The 26,893-nt window shown below is 38.3% G+C and overlaps 1 protein-coding gene and 1 non-coding gene across 3 annotated transcripts in view; one reads left to right on the top strand and one right to left on the bottom strand.

Annotated features, from left to right (window-relative positions):
- CTNND2 (catenin delta 2) overlaps positions 1 to 26,893 on the bottom strand; it is a 1,061,406-nt gene that overhangs the window by 475,744 nt on the left and 558,769 nt on the right. For both annotated transcript variants that reach the window (XM_043887623.1, XM_043887624.1), the window contains exons 4-5: positions 5,411 to 5,445; positions 4,252 to 4,368 (exon numbers count right to left, since the gene is read on the bottom strand). In XM_043887623.1, the coding sequence (XP_043743558.1) occupies positions 4,252 to 4,368; positions 5,411 to 5,445 (152 nt within the window). The remainder of the gene's footprint in view (positions 1 to 4,251; positions 4,369 to 5,410; positions 5,446 to 26,893) is intronic.
- TRNAW-CCA lies at positions 7,122 to 7,194 on the top strand. Its single transcript has one exon. It is a non-coding gene; the product is annotated as a tRNA-Trp (tRNA).

Here is a 26,893-nt window from a genome sequence, read left to right as displayed (position 1 = left end):
ACAGCAATTAGGATTTTTATTTTCTGATATTCTGAGTACTTAAAATAAGCAATAATTGATCCCTCAAATGATAATTATCTTCTCAATATTTTAAAATTAATTTCCTAAATTTTACTTCATTCAGTCTCAAACTGACTCTGAAAATGTTAAGAACCAATGTTTCTTAAGAATAACAATATTCCACAGTTTACTGTGATTCAGATCCTTTGGCATAAAACTTTCAAGCAGCATTTGAATCACCTGGGTTTGTTGTTTATTTTAATTTTACTTTGTTTAAGCTCCAATCCTTTGGCCACCTGATGCAAAGAGCCAACTTATTGGAAAAGACCATGATGCTGGGAAAGACTGATTGCAGGAGGAGAAGGGGGTGACAGAGGATGAGATGGTTGGATGATATCACCGAAAACTCTGGGAGATAGTGAAGGACAGAAAAACTTGGCGTGCTGCAGTCCGTGGGGTCGCAGAGTCCAGGGGACATGACTTGGCAACTGAACAACAACAATCTTCAAACAAGAAGCAGGGCCTTCAAAAACGAACAATTAACTAAACTCCTGGGAGTCTTCAAAAAGATAAATCAGTATATAATAACATAAACTAAGTAATCTTTCTGAAAATCAAAAATTCAGCAGTTAGCAAATCTACTTCAAAAACCCTTACTAGTATATTTAAATTTCCTGTAATAAAGATAAATCTTTTGCATGTAATGTTTGGACGGGTTTTACAGAAATGCAAAAGTGAACACTAAACATTCTATTCCTCCTATGTGTAGAGTGTCTCGATTTAGAAATTCACAGACTTCCTCTGTGGATCAGTCATAAAGAATCCACTGGCCAATATAGGAGACATGGGTTCGATCCCTGGTCCAGGAAGATCCCACACGCCTTGGAGCAACTAAGCCCGTGGGCCATAGCTATTAAGCCTGAGCTTTAGAGCCTGGGAACTGCAGCTACTGAGCTCTTGAGCTGCAACGACTGATCCCCTAGAGCCCTTCTCCACAAGAGAAGCTACTGCAATGAGAAGCGCGAGAGCTAAAACTAGAGAGAAGACCCTGCTTGCCCCAACTAGAGAAAAGCTGGCTTAGCAATGAAGACCCAGCACTGCCAAACAAACAAATTAAATTTAGGATGTTTGGGATTATTAGTTGACAAAGCAATTTTTTAAAAAGTTCATATAGTTATTTATCTCCTCTAATATTTATCTTTTCTACTCTTTAATTTTATGTTATCTCTGCACTGCTTTTATAATTTATTTCCATCTTCCTAGCTTATTTTGATTTATTTAGCTCTTTTTAAGGTGTCCCAAAATAAAGGGATGCTGAGCTCATTATTATCTTTTATTTTTAATAATAAAATTTCAATTTCCTCTGAATGCATTTTTTTTACCATGCCCTTATGCTTTCATTATAAAATATTGCTATTTCATTTGCTTTGTAAATATAAAAGAGTATGTAATTTTCTTCCTGCTTTCACACTTGATTTGGTAAATCCACAAGTATGTTTCTTAATTTTAATGTTATTATATTTTTGCTTATCATTTTATTGTTTACTTTTAATTTGACTGAATTATTATAAAAAAATGTGGCCTTTCTATACTTTATAACTTTTAGAATTATCTTTACAACCCATTAACTGATCAATTTTTATAAATTTTCCTTGGACATATAAAGCAAATATTTATTGTTATTCAAAAAGTATAACTTTTAAAAATTCACTTAATTCATTGATTTGTTAATTATTTATCGAACTTTCTGTGGCTTCTTCTATTATTCAGTCTGATTCTGAGAAATGTTCACATTATTTTTCATCAAGCTCTTTCATTTTTAATATTCAGATGTTATGTTATTTGGTGCATATATGTTCACCAGATTTTACCATATAATTATAAGAATATATTTTCACTGTATAATTCCTTTTTGACGCTGCTTAGTGATTCTGTGGCAAATTCCACTTCATTTCACATTATTCTTCCCAATCCTACTCCTTGTGTTCATTGTATTTGCTGTCATTCCTTAGTCTACTCTATTTGTCTATTTGTCTATTACTATTTGTCTAAATAGTAAATGTCTATTTATTTCAAGATTTACTTCATTAAAATAAGTATGTATATTAAACATACCTCATGGTTTTATCTTCATTTTCTACAAATTTGAATTTTTATTTTTTTCTGAGAATTCAGTGTGCTCACATGCAGTGCTAGATTGATATACTTGATTTACCACTTCTATTTTACCTTGTTTGCTTATTAATTTACTCTTTTCTTCCTTCTTTTTTCCTGTACTTTCATGAATAAAAAGTTATACCCTCTCCTAAATCATAATAAAATATATTTCTCTAGTATTATATAAAAATAACATAGCCAATATCATCCTTCCAAGAAGTTTTATTTCTGCTTTACTTACTCTCTAATAAAATGAGTGCATGTGCTTCAAATATTAATTAAATATATTAATAGTTCTAACTACAACTGCCCCTACAGAGTAAATATTTTATAGGCTTTGAGAAAGAAAAGGAAACAATCTTATACTGTAAAATATAAAATACAGAGAACAAGTATAATACACTCATCCCTCTTACTTTAGAAGCTTTAATGAGAGGATGTATATGGTTAAAATAAACCAGCATATTCATGATGAAGTTATCTTAAGAGTCATGGTGTTATAAAGATTATAGAGAAAATGAATGAATATGTACTTTAAGTGGTTTTAGGATCACCATGCTATCTCACTATCTTTCCTTTATATAGGAAACATTGATGGGTTTTCAAGGAAATTATACTTTTTCAAAATTAAGGAATAAAACGCTCCACTGATTTCTGATACAGAAATTATTAGGGTAATGTCTGTTTTAATGATTTAATTTTTAGCTTTTTGCAGGATTTTATTAAAATAGGTCAAGAGGATTTTATGATTTATTAAAATGAGGCTTGTTTCAGTTCAAAGAACTTTTATTTCTAAGTTTCAGCCACTCTGGTTGAAAAACATATAATTAAGTAGAAAAAAAATCTTTAAATATTTATTGAGATTAATATGGCTATGCAAGATAGCTAAACATAGAAATGTAAGAAGTTACTGCATAGTACTGTAGCATCGTACTAAACAGTATTGCATACACTATATAATTCTATCTATTTTGCTATAGAATTGCTCCAACATTTAAGATCCCTACCAACAATAATCTGCATGAATAAAGCCTTGACTGTGTGTGCTCAGTCATGTCCAACTCTTTGCGACCCCATCAACTGTAGCCCACCAGGCTCCTCTATCCATAAGCCATAGGCCATGAGGCTCCTCTGTCCATACAATTTTCCAGGTAAGAATTTCAGAGTAGGTTGCCATTTCCTACTCCAGGGGAACTTCCTGACCCAGGAACCAAACCTGTGTCTCATTCTCTTTAGTCTCCTGCATTGGCAGGTGGATACCTTACCATTGCACCACCTGGGAACCTCTGACAATCAAGTTTAAAGCAGACAATATGTTGATAAAACAAGTATATGATGAATTCAAACAATTTGCTAATCTAGATACCAAAAAGGATGTCAGAGAATTGGTTGAGAATCACCAATATGTCAATAATTGGTGAGAAATCTTGATGCTAATTACTGACTTGTTATGTTAGTTGTTCAGTCATGTCTGACTTTTTGTGAACCCATGGACTGTAGCCCACCAGGCTCCTCTGTTCATTGGATTTTCCAGGTAAGAATATTGGAATGGGTAGTCATTCCCTTCTCCAGGGGATCTTACTAACCCAGGGATTGAACCTTGATCTCCTGCATTGTGGCCAGATTCTTTACCATCTGAGCCATCAGGGAAGCCCCAGTTACTGACTTGAGAGAGTTTATAATCAAATGTGAATTAGCGTGCGGTAATGCAGGAAGGAAGTAGATGAGAGTGGAATGAAATTGATAAAATAAGTATAAACACATCTTGAAGTCCTAAGGATATGGCTCATGATTTAACTGTATTAAGATTAATGGGTTTCCCTGGTGGCACAGCTGGTAAAGAATCCGCTTGCAATGCAGGAGACTTGGGTTTGATCCCTGGGGTGGCAAGATCCCCTGGAGAAGGGAACAGCTACCCACTCCAGTATTCTGGCCTGGAGAATCCCATGGACTGTGTGGTCCATTGGGTTGACCCGCATTCAATGGGGTCACAGAGAGTTAGACATGATTGAGCCACTTTCACTTTCATTAATAATAATAACATTATGCTCTTATATTTTAATTGTCTTCAAGCCTAATTACCATTTGACTTACTTTCACTTGTTGAATAGTCTTGTGGGTCAAGTATTCCTGATTCCTGCAGTGATCTAATACAGGAGTCCACCAGTTCGAGACCTGTTGTGAGCTCATCTTCGATATCTTTTTGACCATCTGAAATACAATATTTCAAAGAGATGAACAAGCACATGGTTTTGTCAACATTAAAGTTTAAGACTATCACTTAATAATCAAAAATAAAGTAACTAAAACTATTCAGTTCAGTTCAGTTCAGTCACTCAGTTGTGTCCAACTCTTTGCGACTTCATGGACTGTAGCATGTCAGGCCTCCCTGTCCATCACCAGCTCCCAGAGTTTACTCAAACTCATGTCCATTGAGTCAGTGATGCTATTACCTTTATGAAATTCTTATTAGGTATCACATTGTAACCCCTGGTCAACCACTATTAAAAACCAAGTCTAGCCAATTATATGTGTCCATGAAAAACATAAAGTTACTAGGGAATTGGGAAAATTTAACTCCCATGAACTCTTGAGCTTTCAAAACAACTTCACTTAATTTTAGTGTCATGTTTTATCAAATTTATTTTTATAAGTTTCTTTCTAAATTTCTTAAGAAAATTAACCAATAGAGATATGTGTAGAAGTAAGTATAAATGCTTATCAAGAAGTTGTACTTTAAATTTAAATGTCCATCAGCTGATGAATGGATAAAGAAGATGTGGTGTGTGTGTGTGTATATATATGTACACAATGGAGTATTATTTGATGTAAAAAATAATGAAATAATGCCATTTGTAGCTACATGGATGGACCTAGGGATAATCATATTAAGTGAAGTCAGAGAAAAACAAATACTTATAATATCATTTGTGTGTGGAATCTAAAATATGATACAAATGAACTTGTTTGCAAAACAAAAAGATCCATGGACATGAGAAAACAAACATGATTACCAATTGAGAAAAGGGGTAAGAGAGGAATAAATCAGGAGTTTGGGATTAGCAGATACAACCTACTAGATGTAAAACAGATGAACAAAAAGTTAACTACTGTATAGCACAAGGAACTAGATTGACTATCTTATAATCATAGTGGAAAGGAACACAAGAAGGAATATGTATATTAGTATGTATAAATTATACAACACTGTAATTCAAGTATATGTCAATAAAGAAGAGAAGCTGTACCTTACCTTGTGATTGCCAGTGAAACTGCTCTTCTGCTGAACTGTAAAAAAGAGAATACATAGATATAATGAATTTGTTACAAATTAAAGGACTCTAGACTATAAGATGCAAAGGTACATTAAGTTAGTAATGGGGGCTGCATGGGAACTCCCTTTAATTTCTTACTCGGAAAAGGGGTCCCACTTTGATACAATCATAATTTTAACCTATTTGATATATACCTCTTTGGATTCACAGGTATTAACATGTCATAAATGGACATCATTCTATTCATTCAGTAATTTTCTAAACAACAGCTGATTTTTTTTTACAAATCACAATCTATTATACTTATTATTTATGACAGTTTCTACATACATGAAGTTCTACCCAACTGTAGCTATTTTAAAATATAAGTCTGAATAGTTTCATGTAAACTTTGTAAGGTGTTCTAATAAAGATATAACTTTCTCCATTTTCATTATAAAGAGATAAAATAAACCTATACCTTTTCCTAGACATACCATATAAGCAGTTCCTTTCAGCTGTTGATTATATTTCAAATTAAGTAATATAAAAATCATAACACTTTACCACCACCAACTATACAGTTTCCAAGTTTCCACTTTAGAAATATATCATATAATAAAAATGACCCAGGTAGAAAGGGTGGCTCATATAAATGACACACCAAAGATATTGTGCAGATTGTATCTAGGTGGGCACATAAATTTATTCTGAATGATTTATTTAAAATACATAAATAAATTTAAAATTTCTAAATATGAACAGCTCTTTCATTATACATGCAAATAGTTCTAACATACCCTTTTTTATATGTCAATAATTTGTGGGAAATCTATATGACAATTACTGACAGGTATCATTTTGAGAATCATTTTCTATACCTATTTACTAGATCTTTTACTCTGATCAAGGCACTTCTATGAATAGCTCATCAGTTTCACAACAAGAAGTAGGTTTTAGAACTTTAATCTGTACCTCAGAAATGGTTTCTGAATACATTTGCTGGGGGAAAAGGCAATTCTTATATAAATGAGTGTTCAGAATAGCCATGATTGATATACACGAATATAAGAGCAGTCCCTCAAGAGACCTTTTTAGGGCATCTTTCTCCTCAGCCAATCCATTTTAGCAAAGTGAAAAATGGTTTTGCAATGATGAGAGTTATAGACAGTTGATACCTGAAATGATAACATTACAAATTCACTTTGATGCAACTTCTCCTTGCATCAAAAAGTGTATCACTATAAAGCAGTAACAGTTAAGTGCAAGGTTTAACATGTAAAACAGAAATGCAATCCTATAATTAATATTTTAAAAAATGTTCAGTTAGCAGTATGTTCAGTTAGTAAGTGGCATCTAATACAGGGGTGGAAAATGTTTTCAAAATTGTAGTGAGTTGAATGGTATCCTTTCCCCCCAAAAGATGTGTCCACACCAAACCCCTAGAAATTGTGAAAGGTTACTTAATGGGAAAGGGTTTTTAAAGATGCAATTAAGGTAAAGATCCTAAGATGAGAGCTTCAGAAACCCAATGATCAATGTCCTTATAAAAGACACTAGAGGAGAAAGACAGAGGAGAAGGTCTTGTGAAGGTCCTGTGAAGATGGAAGCAGAGACTGGAGTTATGTATCTATAAGCCAAGGAATGGCTGGAGCCAGAAGAACCTGGAAGACTTAAGAAAAGAACTTCTCTTTAGTATTCCTCCTGGCTTCCCTGGTGGCTCAAGGGTTAAAAGCATCTGCCTCCAATGCGGGAGACCCAGGTTCGATCCCTGGGTTGGGAAGATCCCCTGGAGAAGGAAATGGTAACCCACTCCAGTATTCTTGCCTGGAGAATCCCATGGACGGAGGAGCCTGGTGGGCTACAGTCCACGGGGTCGCAAAGAGTCGGGCACGACTGAGCAACTTCACTTTAGTATTCCTCCATAAAGAAGGCTGAGTGCTGAAGAATTGATGCTTTTGAATTGTGGCACTGGAGAAGACTCTTGAGAGTCCCTTAGACAGCAAGGAGATCAAACCAGCCAATCCTAATGGAAATCAACCCTGAATATTCATTGGAAGGACTGATGCTAAAGCTGAAGCTTCAATCCTTCGGCCACCTGATGAGAAGAGCTGACTGACTGATTGGAAAAGATCCTGATGCTGGGAAAGATTGAGGGCAGGAGGAGAAGGGGGTGACAGAGGATGACATGGTTGGATGGCATCACCAACTCAATAGACATGAGACTGAGCAAACTCCAGGAGATGATGAAGGACAGGGAAGCCTGGTGTGCTGTAGTCCACGGGGTCACAGAGTCAGATACGACTCAGGGGCTGAAATGACTGAACTGAACTGAGGGAACACGGCCCTGTCAGCATAACTTGATTTTAAACTTCTGAGAGAGTCAATTCCTAGGTAGGTTGGTAAGAAGTCCAGGGTTCCTGAGGAGGAGAAAGGGGTCCGGAGCCCTCTAGAAAGAGAAAGGGGTCTGGGGCTCTCAAGGAGAAAAAGACATTTTCTACATGGCTATTGTTTTAATCAATATAACAATGTATCTTGCTAGAGGGCATGTTTCTCCTTAACAAGAAGGTTTTCTGACCAATCTTGTTATCTTAAAAAGTATGTTGTGGGAGTGGGTCTGGTAAGACCTTTCTTTGTTAATTCTAATCTTGTTAATTTAAGATGTATGTTGTGGGAGTGGGTCTCATATCTTGAAAAGACTAGTGAGTAGGGGCACTCTCCATCCCCCTTCTGATGTCTTTGTCAGAAGCTCTGTCTGTCCCTGCTGGCTCAGACGGGTCTGCCTATAATGCGGGAGACCAGGGTTCGATCCCTGGGTCGGGAAGATCCCCTAGAGAAGGAATGGCAACCCACTCCAGTATTCATGCCTGGAAAATCCCATGGACCGAGGAGCCTGGGGGGCTACAGTCCATGGGGTTGCAAAGAGTCAGACACGACTGAGTGACTTCACTTTCACTTTTTCTTTTCACTTTTTCTTACTTTAATAAAACTGCTACACAAAAGCTCTTGAGTGATCAAGACTGGTCCCTGGTCCCGAAGCTAAATCTTCTTCTTTGGAGATCACGAATCCGACATCATTCACCATAAGCTATCACTTCTGGCCCCCAAACTGTGAGGTAATTAATTTATTTTAAGATACTTGTAGTAACTTGTCATGGTAGCCCAAGGAAACCAGTACCGTATTTTTCTGAGATGATAAAATGTTTTCATAGTATAGCCTTCAAGATTTACTACTGTCTGTATGCTACTACATTCCTTTTACCAGTTCAGTCGTTTGCTAAGTACTTATTGTATACTAGGGCTGTGCTATATCTTTTAGTACCTAGGGAGTAGCTATCTTATTGATGTTAAATAACTAGACCACATATAGCTCAATATAAAAAAAAAGTAAACGACATGATTAAAAAAATGGGCAGAACTGAGTGGATGTTTTTTCCAAAGAGGAAATGCAGATGGACACCTGGCACATGAAATGATGCTCAACATCACTAATCATCAGGGAAACACAAATTAAAACCACAACGAGGTATCACTTCACACCTGTCAGAATGGCTATCATCAAAAAGAACACAAATAACAGATGTTGGCAAGGATGTAGAGAAAAGAGAACCCTTGTACACTGTTGGTGGGAATGTAAATTGGTGCAATCTCTGTGGAAAACAATATGGAGGTTTCTCAAAAAACTAAAATATGTAGTTCTCAAAGAACTACATATGACCCAGCAATTCCACTTCTAGGTATATATCCAAAAAAACACCCCACTAATTAAAAAATACATGTGCATCCAATCTTCATAAGAGCATTGTTTATAGAAGGCAATCTGGGTGTCCATCAACAGATATATGCCATAAAAAGAGAATGAAAATTTTCCATTTGCAGCGACATGGATGGACTTGGAAATATGTTAAATGAAATAAGTCAGACAGAGAAAGACAAGTGCTATATGGTATCACTTATATGGGGCTTCCCTGATAGCTCAGTCAGTAAAGAATCCACCTGTAATGCAAGAGACCCAGGTTTGATTCCTGGATCAGGAAGATCTTCTGGAGGAGGGATAGGCTATCCACTCCAGTATTCTTGGTCTTCTCTTGTGGCTTAGCCAGTAAAGAATTGGCCAGCAATGCGTAAGACCTGGGTTCAATTCCTGGGTTGGGAAGATGCCCTGGAGAAGGGAAAGGCTACCCACTCCAGTGTTCTGGCCTGGAGAATTCCATGGAATGTATAGTACTATACAGTATTCTGGCCTAGAGAATTCCATGGACTGTATCACTTATATGTGGAATCCAAAAAAAAAAAAAAACCAAACTAGTGAATAAAACACACAATAAAGCAGACTCACAGGAATAGAGAAGAAACCAGTGGTTAGCAGTGGAGGGAGTGTAGGAAGGAGGGGCAAGATAGGGTTGGGGGGGAAGGGTTATCAATGGATTACACAAAATCATATATGTGTGAAGCTTTTCTTGAAACTTGTAAATCACTGTAGAATTTTAAAAATCCCCCATCCAATAAAAGCAACATCGACAAAAAGTCCATGGAGGGAAATTCACTTGCTACTTCCCACTTGAAACAATAAGATTGCATAAGTCCCTGGAAGTTTCTCCCATGCTCATCAAAGCCCTGCTCTCCACTCCCTCTGGGCACAATGAAGATCACACTTCCCTACCACCCTGCGTGTGGACGGGGCCACGTACCACCTCCTGCCCCAAGCACAGAAGGGCAGACATGCGATTTCCACACACTCCCTTGTGAAGCCCTATGTTGAAGAAGGGTCCCTGAGTAACCACATGCTGGGGAAATTTCTGCCAACCCAGAGAAGACACAACTCGAGTGAGAAATAAACCATAGTTGTGTTAAAACTCTGAAGCTAGAGGGTTGTTTGCTTGAGCAGAATAAATGTCACACGGAATAACACAGAAATATTCCCTTATTTGAGTTCATAAGGCATTTCCAACTTCCCCATCTTTCATTTCCACAGTTTAGAGCTGGAAGAAAATGTCTCGGGTCACCCTAGCACAGATAAGGCAGTGCTCCTGCATTTCGCATCCTTTGAGATTTACCCACTCATCCACAGTAATGGGTGATTTTACACACAAAACTACACATCACACTGTTACATAATATTTACTTTTTGTTCGTTTCTTTAAAAAATGTTTCCATTTTATGTGCAACAGAAACAAGAAGAAACATTTTTTATTACAATTGAAAAAATACCATTGACAGTAAATATGAAACTAATTTCTCAAAGCACAGGTATCTCCTTTGGAGTAGACAAAGAGCATTAATCATGTAAATGGTTTTCTGATTTCCTTAGCAGAGTTAAAATGCATTAAAAGTATGGCTGATCACAGAAAATAGAAGTCCCAAGAGACACTGGGTTTGGATTTTATTTCCCTTAGGTGCACCTTTACTTTCTATGCAATTGCATATTTATGCAATTGATTCTTAAAAGCTGCTCTAAGGTGGACACTTTTTTTTTTTAAAGCAAACTCTTTATTCATTCAATAAACAGAAATTATGCCTATACTTCAGACACTCTTATTTAAGGTGTTTAGGAATTACTCATGGTGTACTTTTCCCCAATCATATCATTCAATTTAATCTAATATAAAAGTCAGTTTTGAGGCTGTTGTAACTTTCATGTATGTTCAGTTTCAGGAAATAAAGTTTTCTTTCACTACCAAAATTCTATTTCTTAAAATGGAAATAATGTCCAAAGAATTAAATATGGGCTTTAGTGGCACTAGTGGTAGAGAATCTGCCTGCTAATGCAGGAGATAAAAGAGACATGGGTTCAGGAAGATCCCTGGGTCAGGAAGATCCTCTGGAGGAGGGCGTGGCAACCCACTCCAGTATTCTTGCCCAGAGAATCCCATGGACAGAGGAGCCTGGGGGGCTGCAGTCCATGCGGTTGTAAAGAGCTGGACATGACTGAAGAGACTCAGCACACACCCATGCATATTTAAATACAACTTTATATAAGTTTCAGAACTCAATTATTGTGAGAATACACATATATCATAAGTAACATTTAGCTTTTAAACACACACACACACACACATATATACAAATATATCCTGGTAATGCTAGAAAAGAATTTTTAAAACAATATTTTAAAAGCATAAATCCTAGTAGCAAATGCATAGATACCTTTCACTTTACAACAGGCAATATTCTAAGTGATTTCTAGTTAAACCTTACAACAAAACTTTTGAGAGGTGATATTTTCCCATTTTATAGAGAATGAAACTGAGCTGAAAAGTCCTTATGGAACTTGCTGGAGACCCCCCAGTCAACAAGTAATGAAGCCAGGATTATTACCCTGACCACCTGGTTCTAGAGACTACATTCTGAACTAACATTCTATTCACACAGTTGGCATAAAAATTGAACTCCTATGCAATTAAAGCTGTAAACACCAGAAACTAAGGTGAAAAAACAAGTCACATCCTGGGAGAAGACATTTACAATGCATACAGCTTACAAAGGGTTATCTTCCAGAACATTATAAATAACTCCTACAAATCAATGAGAAAGAGATTAAGAGATCAAGTAGAAAAGAGGTCAACAAATATATGTAAAATTGATGAAGAGCAGAAAAATCAAGAATGTATGGTCACCACATATATTAAAAGAGACTCAATCCTATCAAAAGTTAAAAGAATAGAAATTGACAGATACCCCTTTAATCCTCCACAGTCTATAAAACTACTAGAAAGTCTGACCACACTAAGTGTTGAAGAGAAGATGAGGGAATGTTAACTCTCATACACTGTATGTGGGAGAGCAAACTAGTGAAACACTTGGGGGAGCTGTGAGTCAATACCTGACAATGTTTCATGTGAAAATACCCAATCATCCAGGCTTCCCTGGTAGCTCAGTGGTAAAGAACCCATCTGCTGATGCAGGAGATGTGAATTCCATCACAGGGTCAGGAAGATAGCCTGGAAAAGGAAATGGCAACCCACTTCAGCATTCTTGCCTGGGAAATCCCATGGAAAGAGGAGCCTACTGGGCTACAGTCCATGGGGTCTGAAGGAGTCAGACACGATTTAATGACTAAACAACAGTCCAATCAGCAATTTTCCTTCCAGGTAGCGCCTTCAGGGAAACCTGTGCAGCTGTGCCCAGCAGACTTATACAAGACTGCTCCTGCCTATATGCTGGCAGTGGCAAAACAAGAGAAACAACCTAAGGGAACAACAATAGGGAGATAGATAAATTCTGTTCCATAATAATATGATTCCACATCATATATGACATAACATGGAAAAACACTATTTGGCAGCTAAAGCAAATTGGCCCGATATGTAATGTATACATAAAGTAAAAGGGTTAGTTGCTTAGTCATATCTGACTCCTTGTGACTCCATGGACTGTAGCTTCCATGGACTGTAGCCTTCCCCTTTCCAGGAGATCTTCCCAACCCAGGGATCAAACCCAGGTCTCCCACATTGCAGGTGGATTCTTTACCCGCTGAGCCACAAAAGCCCAAGAATATTGGAGCAGTAGCCTATCCCTTCTCCAATGGATCTTCCCCACCCAGGAATAGAACTGGGGTCTCCTGTGTGCTGGCAGATTCTTTACCAACTGAGCTATGAGGGAAGCCCATAGTGCGCTAGGCTCCTCTGTTTATGGGATTTCCCAGGCAAGAATACTGGAGTGGGTTGCCATTCCTTTCTCCAGTGGACCCTCCCAATGCAGGGATCGAATCTGGGTCTCTTGCATTGCAGACAGATTCTTTACCATCTGAGGCACCAAGGAAACCCAATGTATACATGGGTCAGGCTCAAAAGCAAAATATAGAGTGGAAAACATAAACTGCACATAAGACATGTACTTCAGGACTTCGATTATGAAAAAATTTTAAGACACTGACTAAATAATATTGCATATAAATACAAACACACACATGTATGTGTAAGAGGGAGAGAGACCATACAAAGACAGATTAAAAAGATACACCCAAACTCATGATGGTGAGAGCAGAGAAAAATAAGTCTGAGGAGGGACAAAAAGGGAGTTTCACTTTGATCTCAAATGTTTTATGTTATGAAAAATGGGGAAAAAAAGGTTAACATGAATTTAAGAATATCTTTGATACTTGAAACTGGGAAATCACAATTCTTACATTAGAAACATGTTCAGTTAAATGTTTTCATAAATCCTTGTGACTCAGTTCTACATCATATTCTCATCATTGTCAGAATCACTCAGAATTGAAACTCAAATGATATAAGACAATTCTGAAATCTGTAAGTGTAAATAATTGAGGGAAGTAATGGTTATGAATATAATGAGTTTTTTCTCTATTTTGCACATGAGAAAAATGACAGTATTACTTTTACTTAGTATTACTTTTACTTAGTATTACTTTTGTTTAAGATTGAACATTTCAAGCGGACAAACAATACCTTTCAAGTTCTGAGGTCATGAGGTGGGAGAAAAACTAGTTTAAACCAAAGAATAACCTTTGAATTCCTCCAGAAAGGATTTTCAGTCTTATCATTTCTAGCATGATAGTCTCCTCATCCACCTCTGGGTCATTTCAAAGATATATATATATATATATATATACATATATATATATATATAAAAGTTCAAAGAGTTTTCTTAATGTTAGGAAAAGACACAAAGTGAACCATTATTACAGCTACTCAGTCTGTTATGAACCTGCTCAGATACATTTCTGTAGTTTCTTTTTCAACTTTTTGATGCCTGAAGCATCAATTCCTTGCACTGTTTTGTGTGGCATTTTATTGCTCACAATATCGTTCAAAATGAAATAAAGGAAAGGAACTATGAGTTTTTGGTTAGCTGGCTTTCAAGCTAAGCAATGTACCTAAAACATAAGCCAGAGAAACTATTGTGAAGTATTAATCAATTGCTTCTGAACTGACATTTGATGCTCGCCTACAGGAACAAAGGACCTTTTATTTACAACGTCCATATGACCTGAAACTGTATCCTCACATAAAGTCTTTTGCAGTATATGACTTTTGCATGCAGCCACATCACAAAAATAGCCATTGGTGGTAAAATAAAATGACCTTGGTCAAAAGTCTTGAATACCATAAAAATAAAATATATTTAGAAAAAATGGTGAGACGCGGTGCCCGTGGAGCTCTGTTCAGGGTGCTGTTACCCTTGAACGTTATGGACAGTGACCAGTCCTTATTAATTTGGTTGGCGAGTGACCCTGCTTCTCCCAGAACTTTCTGCAGAACTGATTTCCTTTCAACTTTTTGCCTTGTGGGCTCTATAAGTGTTTGTGGTCTATTCCCAAATGAATATCACAATGTCTCCAACATGCAATAAGAATGTTTATTTGTTTCTTAGGCTACACATCTTCTATCCACTTTAACTATTTTCATCAAAATGTAACTTTGCAGCTACTGTATTATAATAATGTTTAATGGTATACAGTGGGTAGTTATATGACCACAAAGCCCTCAGTGAGGAGGCTGTGTGTGTGGTGTCCAGGCCTTCGAGTCAGGCTCGAAGATCAGACTCCCTTCAACTCTGCTCCTATCGATACAGGACACTTTGGGCAAGTTACTTAAACTCTTCTGGGCCTACATGGAGACATCTTGAGGCTTAAAGAAATCAGTTCATATCAAGTGATTTCTACATCAAGTGATCAGGGCCTGGCATGTCTTACTCAAACAGTATGCAACTGTTTCCTATTTTACTATATATTGTGAAAATGGTCACTATAGTTTATAGATTATTTTGTTGCAGTTCAGTCACTAAGTCATGTCTGACTCTTTGTGACCTTATGGACTGCAGCACGCCTGGCTTCCTTGTCTTTTACTATATCTTGGAGTTTGTTCCAGCTCATGTCCATTGAGTCGGTGATGCCATCCAACCATCTCATCTTCTGTCGCCCCCTTCTCCTCCTGCCTTCAATCTTTCCCAGCATCAGAGTCTTTCCCAAGGAATCAGCTCTTTGCATCAGGTGGCCAGAATACTGGAGCTTCAGCTTCAGCATCAGTCCTTCTAATGAACACTCAGAGTCGATTTCTTTTAGGATCGACTGGCTTGACAATGGCTTATTCTAATTTATATCATCTACTAGAGTACATTGCTGCCCACTGTGTGGGGGAGTGGGGGCAGTCAACACGGGGACAGATAGGGGGAAATGGGAACAGGAGACTTAGATAATACCCAGGAATGGTGGGACCATACCTAGGCTCTCAGTCACAACCAGTCCTGGAGAAAATGGTAAAACAGCATCACCACCAACCCTTGGTAAGTGCTCACCATGGCTCTGGGCTTGCAGAACAGAGAGACGCAGGGCCAGCTCCCCATATCCTGGCAGTCTGCCTGGGGATGAGACAGTAAGGACACAGGGCAGGAAGGAACATTCACACAGGTCCAGGGGACCTTGAGCACATCCATCACTTACTCTGAGCTTGGTTTGTCTATTTGTAAAACAGAAATTTCCCCATAGGGATCTTGTGACAGTTAAGCGTGTGATGTACGTAAGACCCACAAAATAGTGCTGAGAACATTTTGCTGTTGTTGTTCAGTTGTTAAGTCATGTCTGACTCTCTGCGACCCCATGAACTGTACCACACCAGGCTCCTCTGTCCTCCACTATCTTCTAGAGTTTGCTCAAATTCATGTCCACTGAGTCGGTGATGCCATCCAACCATCCCATCCTCTGCCGCTCTGTTCTCCTTTTGCCTTCAGCTGGGATCATAGGAGCCATTAAAAACAAAGTAAGCTAACATTATCACAAACAGGACAGAGGCTTGAGAGAGAGCAACTCACAGAACTGAAAGTTCAATAAGCCAACGTACAGAATCCCACTTGTCCACGATCAGTTCAGTTCAGCTCAGTCGCTGAGTCGTTGGATGCCAATTAATATCATCACATAAATATGTTACAGGCTTTGCAGAAATTAAACTGTCTCATTTTTTTTTCCACACTAAACTGGGGAAGGAAAAAAGGCAGTCTGTGATTTCCAAAGAAAGATGATATGCTTTTTAAGCCTTAAGTTTTCCAGTCACCCCCACACAGGAGGCCTCCCCTGACAACTGCTACTGTTCTCTCCATAGTAAAAACCTTAAAGACCGTTTGCTATGTTCAAAACCTTGGAAGAAAATGAATCACACCCAAATTGCTATTATGAGTTTCCGTTTAGTTTGAGGCAGGGGAAATTCACATTCCTAAGCTATTAATAAATCTGTTGTATGTGATGACTGCCGAAATATCCAGGCAACTGATACCCTCAAAATTGTAAGACTCCCTCGCTGTAGTCTGGATACATATGGCCCCTAAGTTTATTACAGAGGACCACAACACTGACAGGTTTGTGAGCTGGTCAGCTTGAGAGAAGCAAGGGGGAAAAAACAGGAGTTCTGTTTTGTCTTCATTCCTCCAAAATATATACTCCAGTTTCTAGTAACCATAGAGCATTCACCTTAGGCCCTATCACCCTAAATTTACTAGCTACACAAAGCCGAGTTCTAACCTTGGGAAAGACACACGGGCCAGTTTCTCTTTTGGAAATGCTTTCATAGTTTTGGAGTTGACCATAGTTCAATTACAATAGACATATTATGTGTAAAATTCAATATCAGAAGGAGGAACAAATGGTGAATTATAAACTAGAAAATTCACACATTATATTTGTCTCTGTAGTCTTTTGGGAGACTTCTCATGCATGTACTAGGTATTTTTCAAGATGCTACCCTAGTACACAAGAATTTTACAGTAATTGAAACAAAATTTCTGAATGCCAGCCACAACAGGCAATAAAGTACTATAATATCTTTGTCTGTGGGCATTCCATAGATTGGAACACATAAACCACAACTGAAGATGACCGGGGATACTATTAATCAGATGACTCTGAGATCTTATCATATTTTGAAGTGATTTCCGAACCATCAAAAATGGAGAAGTTTGCATGGTTTATTTGCTAAGTACTTACTATCATTTTCTATATGGTTATATTAATAATGTCCTTTGGTACTCACTGTAACTCACAGTGAGATCTTTGATTAACCTGAATGTTTTATTCAATGATCTTGAGGGTGAACAGAAAGTTGCTGTATTTTGCAGTTTGATCATTCATAACTGATTTCTAAGGCAAGAGAGGGTTTTTTTTTTTTGGTGTGTTTACTGGCAGGAGTGGTACCGATGTCAAGATTCTCAGATGTTCGTTTCAGACTTTAGCATTCAATATCTCAGAAATACGCCTACTGTTAGGGTCCTCTCAGTGAACAGAGTGGCTTAATCTTGGGGATACTGCCAGGCAAAAGGAAAGGTCAAGCTTCTATTTTCATAGCTTCCTGGGATCGCGTGATCTTGTGTGTGTGTGTGAACATGCACATGTGTGTGGGTGCATCTCATCTTTCCTCTAAAGCACTCTGATTTGCTCACAGCTTTTCTTCCACCTGCTTTTCTGTCATTAAGTGTGTGGTCTATTATAGACACGTCAAACCCTGGGTATTGGGTTCGGCTGGAATTGATACAATTTTATTAGTAAAAGTGAAGCTAACGTCCCTTAGATATTATGCAAATTCCCACTGCCTGTTTTATAGAAAGGACAAAACTGAAACTCTGGTTTTGTGACATTAAGTGCCAACAGATAATCTGTGAAAATAAAGCTCAATTTTATTGTCTTTATAGAGCATAGGACAAGTAATATTCATGAACAGCTCTCACTGTATTATAGATCCTTACTTCCTTATGCTCAGTAGCAAGTTTCTTTAAACAACTTGAAGGCTCTGTTCACATGTCTAATGCTCATAACATTAAATCATAACAAATGTTCATAATAGTTTATATAAAATTTCAAAAAAAACTAGAAACAGCCAAATGTCCCACAATATGTGAGATGTTAAACAAGGTGATGCATCCATACCAAGGAGACGTATGTAGCAAGAAAAGGGAAACCTATTAATGATTATGCAACAAACAACAACTTGGAAAGATCTCAAGTGCATTATGCTTAAGGAAAAAGATAAGTAACATTCTTGAAATAACAAAATTACAGAAGTGGAGAATAGAGCAGTGGTTTTTAGGGCTTTGGAGGATGAATGCAGGAATGGCTACAACAGGGGTGGCAGGAAGAGGCCTTGTGGCTATGGAACAGTCCTGAATCATCACCGTGGCTGTGGTTACAGTAGCTACTTAGGTAATACAGTTATATAGAACTAAACACACTTAAAACTCAGTATTCAAAAAACAAAGATCATGGCATTCAGTCCCATCACTCCATGGCTCACAGATGGGGAAAAAGAGGAAACAGTGACAGCTTTTATTTTCTTGGGCTCCAAAATCACCGTGGATGGCGACTGCAGCCACAAAATTAAAAGATACTTGCTTCTTAGAAGAAAAGCTATGACAAAACTAGGCAGTGTATTAAAAAGCAGAGACACCACTTTGCCAACAAAGGTCTATTTAGTGAAAGCTATGGTTTTTCCAGTAGTCATGAAGAGATGTGACAGCTGGACCACAAAGAAGGCTGAGCATCAAAGTATTGACGTTTTGAACTGTGGTGTTGGAGAAGACTCTTGAGAGTCCCTTGGACTGCAAGGAGATCCAATCAGTCAATCCTAAAGGAAACAAACCCTGAATGTTCATTGGAAGGACTGATGCTGGATCTGAAGCTCCAATACTTTGGCCACCTGATATGAAGAGCTGATTCACTGGAAAAGACCCTGATGCTGGGAAAGATTGAAGGCAGGAGGAGAAGGGGGCAACGGAGGATGAGATGGTTGGATGGCATCACTGACTCAATGGACATGAGTTTGAGCAAGCTCTGGAAAATGGTGATGGACAGGAAAGCCTGGTGTGCTGCAGTTCATGGGGTTGCAAAGAGTCGGACATGGCTTAGCAACTGAACAACAACAGAACACACAGGCACAAATGAGTGTGTGAAAAACGGGGGAAATCTGTGCATGGTACCAATGTCAATTTCTTGGTCGTGATACTATACTACATAGCCATGCACGATGCTGTCACTGGTGGGAACTGGGAGAACTCACAATACACTTCTCTGTGGATCCTATTTTGCAACTTCCTATGAATCTATCAGCTCAGTTCAGTTCAGTCGCTCAGTCGTGTCCGACTCTTTGCGACCCCATGGACTATGAATCTATAATCATTTCAAAGTAAAAAAGTAAAAAAAAAAATCAATTCCATGAGGTAAGGTTTGGCTTCACTTTAGTTCTTTGCCCTGAGCTGATTTTTCTATATGCAATTAGTTACTCAATTATCCTCATGTAATAAATAAGAATTAAAAGAAGACTGAGAATAGTGGAGTAAAGAGGAACCAGAAAGAAAGACACCGTGTCCACTTGTGATTATCCATTTTTGTTCTCCATCCTTAGCAAGCAGAGCTCAGGGGATCCTACTCTGGGCTCATTTCTGCTTTGTTCTGTAAATGACAGCATTATCCCTGGAGCAAAATATACCAATCAGACTGCCCACTGCCAATCCGATGCAAGGAACTGTGCTGCTTCTCAATGTAAATGTATCCATTATATCTGTTTTCTGCTTATCAGGCCCCCATACCCACTTCCCATGCCATGTTTTCTTTTCTTTCTATGTTTAGTTTTTATTTAAATTCTTCCCCATACTTTAAATTTTAATAAAAGTAAAGTCACTTTTAATTTTAATAAAACTAGTTTGTGAGTGTTAGTTGCTCAGTCGTGTCTGACTCTTTGTGACCCCATGGACTGTAGCCTGCCCAGGATCCTTATTAAAGGCACAGTCATCAATCATATGAATATACTTATGAAATCGGAGATATTACTGTAGTGTTTGAAGGTTTCTGGTGGATTTGTATTATTTTTGCTGCTAAAAAATTGTGCAATGACTTAACCATTGCCTAGATTTAAAAAAAGTGCAAACTCTTTAGAATAGTTTAGAATACTTGGTTTGGTTTAGAATACAAATAAACAGTTTAGTTTAGAATACAAAGTCCTTCATTAACGAGTATTGCTCTGTCTCTATTATTTCTATCTCGTCCTACATGAGGAAAAGTAAAAATAGTATTTTGGCTTATGGTACTAGAGCAAAGTATACATCCTAATGCATTCTACCTGAGCCTAAGAGCTCTCACATGATATGATTCACTGGCTCTCTGGAAGCAGGTTCATTAAAGTTAGGCTTTCACGTGGCAGACATGCTCCTCACCTCCTGCTAATTCACAAGGAAGTTACCGCAGGGCCTGTAGACTTGGACAACCCCCACCTCCCATCCTGACTCAATGGAAACTGGTCTTGATTACATCTGGCATTTTCTTTCTATATTTATTGCAGTGGGGAAAATCATACATTAAATAATCATTTTCAAACATTTAATATCTGATATTTGAAACTGAAAAACTAGATCAACCTTTCCACTTTTTCACTTTAGCATCACATGGCAGTTGTGTTTGTCCAGATTTCTCCTTTTAAGAAAATGAGGATTTGAATCCAAGGTGCTATGTTCATATACAGTCATGTCTGACTTTGCGACCCAGGGACTGTAGTCTGTAGGCTCCTCTGTCCATGCGACTTTTCAGGCAAGAACACTGAAGTAGGTTGCCATTTCCTTCTCCAGGGGATCTTCCCACCCCAGGGATGGAACCTGCATCTCTCACTGTATCTCCTGCATTGCAGATGAATTCTTTATGGCTGAGCCATCAGGGAATGCATGGCGTTACTAACAATTGTCAAATGTATTAAGTGTCTAAATGTATAAAAAACAATAAACGTTATATGGCAGCCTAGATGTCAGGGGGGTTTTGGGAGAGAATGGACACCTGTATACGTATGGCTGAATTCCTTTCCCATTCACCTGAACCTATCACAACATTGTTCATCAGTTATACCTCAATACAAAATGAAAAGTTTTTTTTTAAAGCAACAAATCAAAATGTCTATTAATGTCTTAACAATTTAAAGCATTTCTTTCCCCAAATTGTTTTCACAGTCCTTAGCCTCTACCTATCCATTCTCCACTTGCGAATGTCTCTTGAAACTCAATTTTTGTTCTCTCTCTAACCTGGAAGATGGAAGGAAGTCCTCCCGTGGACAGAGATACTCCCCTTAACCAAAGTTTGGTTTGGCTCTTCTGGGATCTCTTTTCGATTAGGCTCAATCTTGGGTTCTCATGCCTTTCTCTGTAGAGTCCAGTTCTAAAAAGAATCTGGCTAACTCAAGGCAACCAGAATTCCCCACTCTCGATATCTAATCACCCTTGATGATATCTGATCAGGTTTCTCATCTTCCACCATCATGCATTCCCAGGTGATGTCTGATCACTGGCCAGCGGTTAGCCAGAATCCTGTTAGCTCTGTTCAGCCAGAATTCCTCCCTTCCTCCTGATGCTTCCTTTTAGTGACTTTCTATCCACTGACCCCCACCCTGCTCCTCTGAGCCCAATCTTTCCCTTCTTTGACAAACCCCATCCTGGTAGCTTCCCTTGCATAAAGTCTTACTGTTCCTTAGACAGAATCATTGAATGATTTTTTCCTATATCACCATCACAAATCCCCTCTGCCCAAAGTTGCTGTGTAACACTGGCAGCTCAACCTGGTGCTCTGTGACAACCTAGAGGGGTTGGGTGGGGTGGGAGGTGGGAGGGAGGTTCAAGAGGGAAGGGACATATGCATCCCTATGGCTGATTCACATTGTTGCATGGCAGAAACCAACACACCATCATAAAGCAATTCTTCAATTAAAAATAAATTTTAAAATATTCCCTCTGGCCAAGAGGAAAGTGGAAGAAGTCATATCCCCTCTATAACGGAAGTCTTCTCCCGAGTGCTGAGATTACATTATCAGGACCAGCTTCATGTGTCTGAGACCTGTGCAGTTGCGGTTGGCCTCTTGCTCAGAGGACCTCAGGCTTGATTAGCTCTCCACCACTGCCATCTTGGAACTCCCAACAATCTACCTTTGCACTTGTATTTTGCAAGTGAAATCCAACAGAACAATGAAACACATACATGAGTCGAGTCCTCTATTTCCTGCTGCCTCCTTCACACACTGTGTTTGTAATATGTGAATATTGCAGTCCAGCCCTCCTGGGCTCATGGTGGGCTGTGGAAGACTGAAGGCAAATACAAAGTAAATAAATGCCTTATATTTATAACCGAGTCAGCAAGAGTGTGGACTGCCCCCTGCTCCCTCTGCACCAGAACTTACTTTGATTCAAGAAGGCAATGATGTTTTAAGAAGTACGGATGATCAAGGAAACTCATCACAGAGTAACCCTTTCTTACTTCTGTTGTTCACCCAATGTTAACCAACTATTTATGCTGAAAATGATGACCTAAAAAGAAAGGGAAGTTATGCCAACCCACAGTTCTATTTCCTTCCAGTCCTTCCTCAGTCTTCAGTTAAAAGAACATTGGTAGAATACACTTTAGTTAAAAGAACATTGGTAGAATACATACAAATTGAGAAGTGAAACAATAACAGCTGAGAGAGATTTGTGCAGTTTCCACTGTTTTGGTAATAATGAAATACATATGTATGTATAGACCATAAAATATGATCTGTGTAATTTCTGTGATTCTGAATACAAGTTAAATGTGTTTATACTGACATTTGCAATGATTCTGTGATTGCACAATACACAGATAAATGGTAAAGTCCATGCAAATAATTTGAAATTTTAGTTTTTCTTTATTTAGAATGACATTAAATAATAAATAAAAAAACATGAAGACAAGTCAAGAGAGACCATGGAAGAAAGAAAAAGGCTTGAGCATCTCTTTAATACTTTAAATCGTATTTCCATTGCTGCTTTTTGGACAAAAAGCTTGAAACGTTCATTTGGCGTGAGGCATTGCAGATCACACAGCCAACTCCAAACATGAGATCTCAGCTTGCTGTTGTGGGATTAAATGATAATGTATGTGAAAGTCCCAGGCACAAAAAGAATATTAACCAGTTACCTCTGGAGAGCTCAGATGGTAAAGAATCCACCTGCAATGCAGGAGGCCCAGGTTCAATCCCTGGGTTGGGAAGATCTTCCGGAGAAGGGAATGACAACCCACTCCAGTAAGCTTTTTATTTAAATAAAATTTAAAAGACTTCAATGTGAACTACAAAAGATAGGAATACATTTAAAATGTGCGTAGATTCATGGCAATACTTCACAAATAATTGATTTTATTTTGGGTTCTGTTTGTCTAAGCACTAAGCATTTGTCTTCCAGGTCTTTCACTGACAGTCTTTTATACTTTATTTTTCCCTTGTTGACTTTTCTCCTCCTTGCAGTCTTTTTTTTCCCCCACTAGTATTTCTTCCTCCATAAGAGAGGCATCGGATTTCAGATACTAAGAGGCATTTTTGTACCTATGCTTTGTACTGCTGTGTGCTCTTGGCATATTGTCACATTCTTGCCTAGAGAATACCATGGACAGAGGAGGCTGGCGGGCTACAGTCCATGGGGTCGCAAAGATTGGACACCACTGAGTGGCTTTCACACTTATTTCCGTCTCCACCCAACTGTCTCTCTCCTACTTTTCATTCCTGTCGCCTTTTCTCTCTCCAATCAATTACTCTCTATGTCACTGAAATCAACATCCTAAAGCAGAAACTAGATTATGGCAATCCCTCATTCCAAAGTCTTCTGTGATTGCCCACTATCTGTGAGATCAAATCCCAAGCTACTCTGCAGAGCATGCTCTGCCTGCGAGGACCCCCGACCCACCTTGAGGAGCTAGCCTCGGCTGACTGCTTTAGACATCCAGGCTGATCTAGGTTCTGCATCCTTAGAGACCCCAGAGCACATTGATCCCTTATCAAAACATGCTATGGTGATCTGTTTTTACATTTGTCTTTGCCAGACTGTCAGCTCCTCATCTCTCTATTTCATTCTCATCTCATCTGTATAACATTCTCATCTCTGTATTTCAGAATAGGAAGCTCTGGGACCAGCACTCATAAAAATTTGTCCACAATTGGAGATCAACACAATTAATAAAAGCAGAATGTTCACTTCATATTCTAAGTGTACACTTCATTTCCCCCAATTTTTTCTTCCTTCGAATTGCACTGTGGAAAAAAAGGAACTGTATCACTTCTGTTATACTTCTGTCATAAAGCATTGCTGGAATAAGTAAGTAATCTACTGAGTGGATGTTTTGACTTGTACAACCTCAACTGGAATAAAAACATTCACTAATCAGCTGCTAAGCTATCAGTGGCCCCATATAGTAAATAAAAATACATACTATCAAATGCTGAACCATGACAAATCCTCTTATAAAAACAACAAAACATTTATTACATTTTATATACCTAAATTTACATATTACCTTTTTTTTTTTTTTCTTAAACTCAGTATATATCTTGATTCAAGGGAAAGTCACAGTGGGAAAAATGTTTCCTCTTTGAGGTAGGGGATCATTGGAAAAGACCCTGATGCTGGGAAAGATTAAAGGCAGGAGGAAAAGGGGCCAACAGGATGAGATGGTTGGATGGCATCACTGACTCAATGGACATGAGTTTGAGCAAACCCCAGGAGATAGTGAAGGACAGAGAAGCCTGGCTTGCTGCAGACCATGGGGTCACAGAAAGTCAAACATAACTGGATGACTGAATAACAACAATGATGGGGTAGGGGGTCAAGGTGATGTCCACACACATGAGGAAAATGCATCCTTTCCCAGACGTACTACTTTTTTACGCCACTCTATAACAATCTCTCTTTTTAAAAATAGTTAGATTCCACTTAGCCTACAGACTTGAACTAATTTTCCTCTCCCTAATTAAGCCCATTGCCATATTTCATTCACTCAAGCTTCCTGTTAAATGAAACATTATTTTCACTTATAAATGTTCCATGATGTGTTCCTAGTGGTTGCTAATTGGGGACAATTATATGAAGATCAATCAGAACCCATCAGTGGCCACCGTCATTAGCACATCCCCGTTCTGCTTCGGAGGCCTCCATGTTGAAGGCAATAGGGCAAATCAGGACCCCAGAGGGAGCCTTGATGCAGCAGCTCAGGAAATTCGCAAGCAGTGAGGGCATCCTTCATTTTTAATTTGTTGGTTTATTCTGGCTGGAGGGGAACTGACAAAATCTTCATCACCTAATGTGCTTAATGGTCTAAATGAAATGAGTTGGTGGTGTTGGTTTAGTTCTTATTGGACCCATTTCCAACTCATACAAACTCCCGATAAATTACTCTAATGAGTCCTTCTCACAGAAAACGTACCATGGAAATTAGACCTCAGTATTTTGTATAGATTTAAAAGCATCGAAAAAGTGAAACAGAGTCTGCAGAAAGTCGGTTATCACACCTCTCAAAGTATAGGTCATTATCAACATAAGGGGCTTCCCTGGTGGCTCAGATGGTAAAGAACCCGCCTGCAACGCGGGAGACGTGGGTTTGATCCCTGGGTTGGGAAGATCCCCTGGGGAAAGAAATGGTTACCCACTCCAGTATTCTGGCCTGGAGAATTCCATGGACTGAGGTCCATGGAGTCACAAAGAGTCAAACACGACTGAGCGACTTTCAGTTCCTTCTTTCCAACCTAGGAGAAAGTGCTTCCCCAACTGGAGGAAAGATTGTCTTCACTTTCTTTTCTTGTTCAGAATGAGATGTCCAGGAGAACAAACATAATTTTTATTTCATTTTACTTGCTATTGGTGGGGTTGAATTGCATTTCTACTGCTGGAAAGTAAAGTCACATTTATTTTACTGTTATGAGTTAATATTAAAAATATATATATATATATATATATATACATGAAAAGGAAGAAAATGTTGGAATGGAACATAAAATAGAGTAAATTGATTCCTCCAGAGTCAGGGAAGATATACTTCTCTTGCTTTATTGTATAAGTGGTTAATGGTTTAAAAATAATACCTAGAGGTGTTACGCTAAATTAAGTAAGTCAGATAAATACAAATACTGTATGGTTTCACTTATATGTGAAATCTACAAAACAAATGAAAACACATAACTGAACAGAAATGAAGTCATAGATACAGAGAACACACAGGTGGTTGCCTGAAGGGAGGGCAGTGGGGAAGGAGAGAAACAATAAGAGAGAATAAGAGGTACAAACTTTCAGTTATAAGACAACTAAGTCACACAGGGGCAGGAATATAGTCATTCATTATGAAAAAACTTTCGTGTAGTGGCAAATAGTAACCAGACTTATTGTGGTGACCATTTTGAAATGTATATATAAAATCACTATGTTACATACTAGGAACTAACAATGAGCTGTTACTCAAACATACTTCAGAAACAAACAAGCAAACTCGTAGAAAAAGAGACAGGATTTGTGGTTATCAGAGATGGTAGCATGGCAATGTATGAATGGGAGAGTTGGACCATAAAGAAGACTGAGCACTGAAGAATTGATGCTTTTGAACTGTGGTGTTGGAGAAGACTCTTGAGAGTCCCTTGGATTGCAAGGAGATCCAACCAGTCCATCCTAAAGGAAATCAATCCTGAATATTTATAGGAAGGACTGATGCTGAAGCTGAAACTCCAATACTCCAATAT

Source organism: Cervus elaphus, chromosome 25 (genome assembly GCF_910594005.1).
Source record: "Cervus elaphus chromosome 25, mCerEla1.1, whole genome shotgun sequence".
Taxonomy (NCBI): domain Eukaryota; kingdom Metazoa; phylum Chordata; class Mammalia; order Artiodactyla; family Cervidae; genus Cervus; species Cervus elaphus.
The sequence above is the reverse complement of the archived record's forward strand: the minus strand, read 5'-3'. Positions and strand labels throughout refer to the sequence as shown.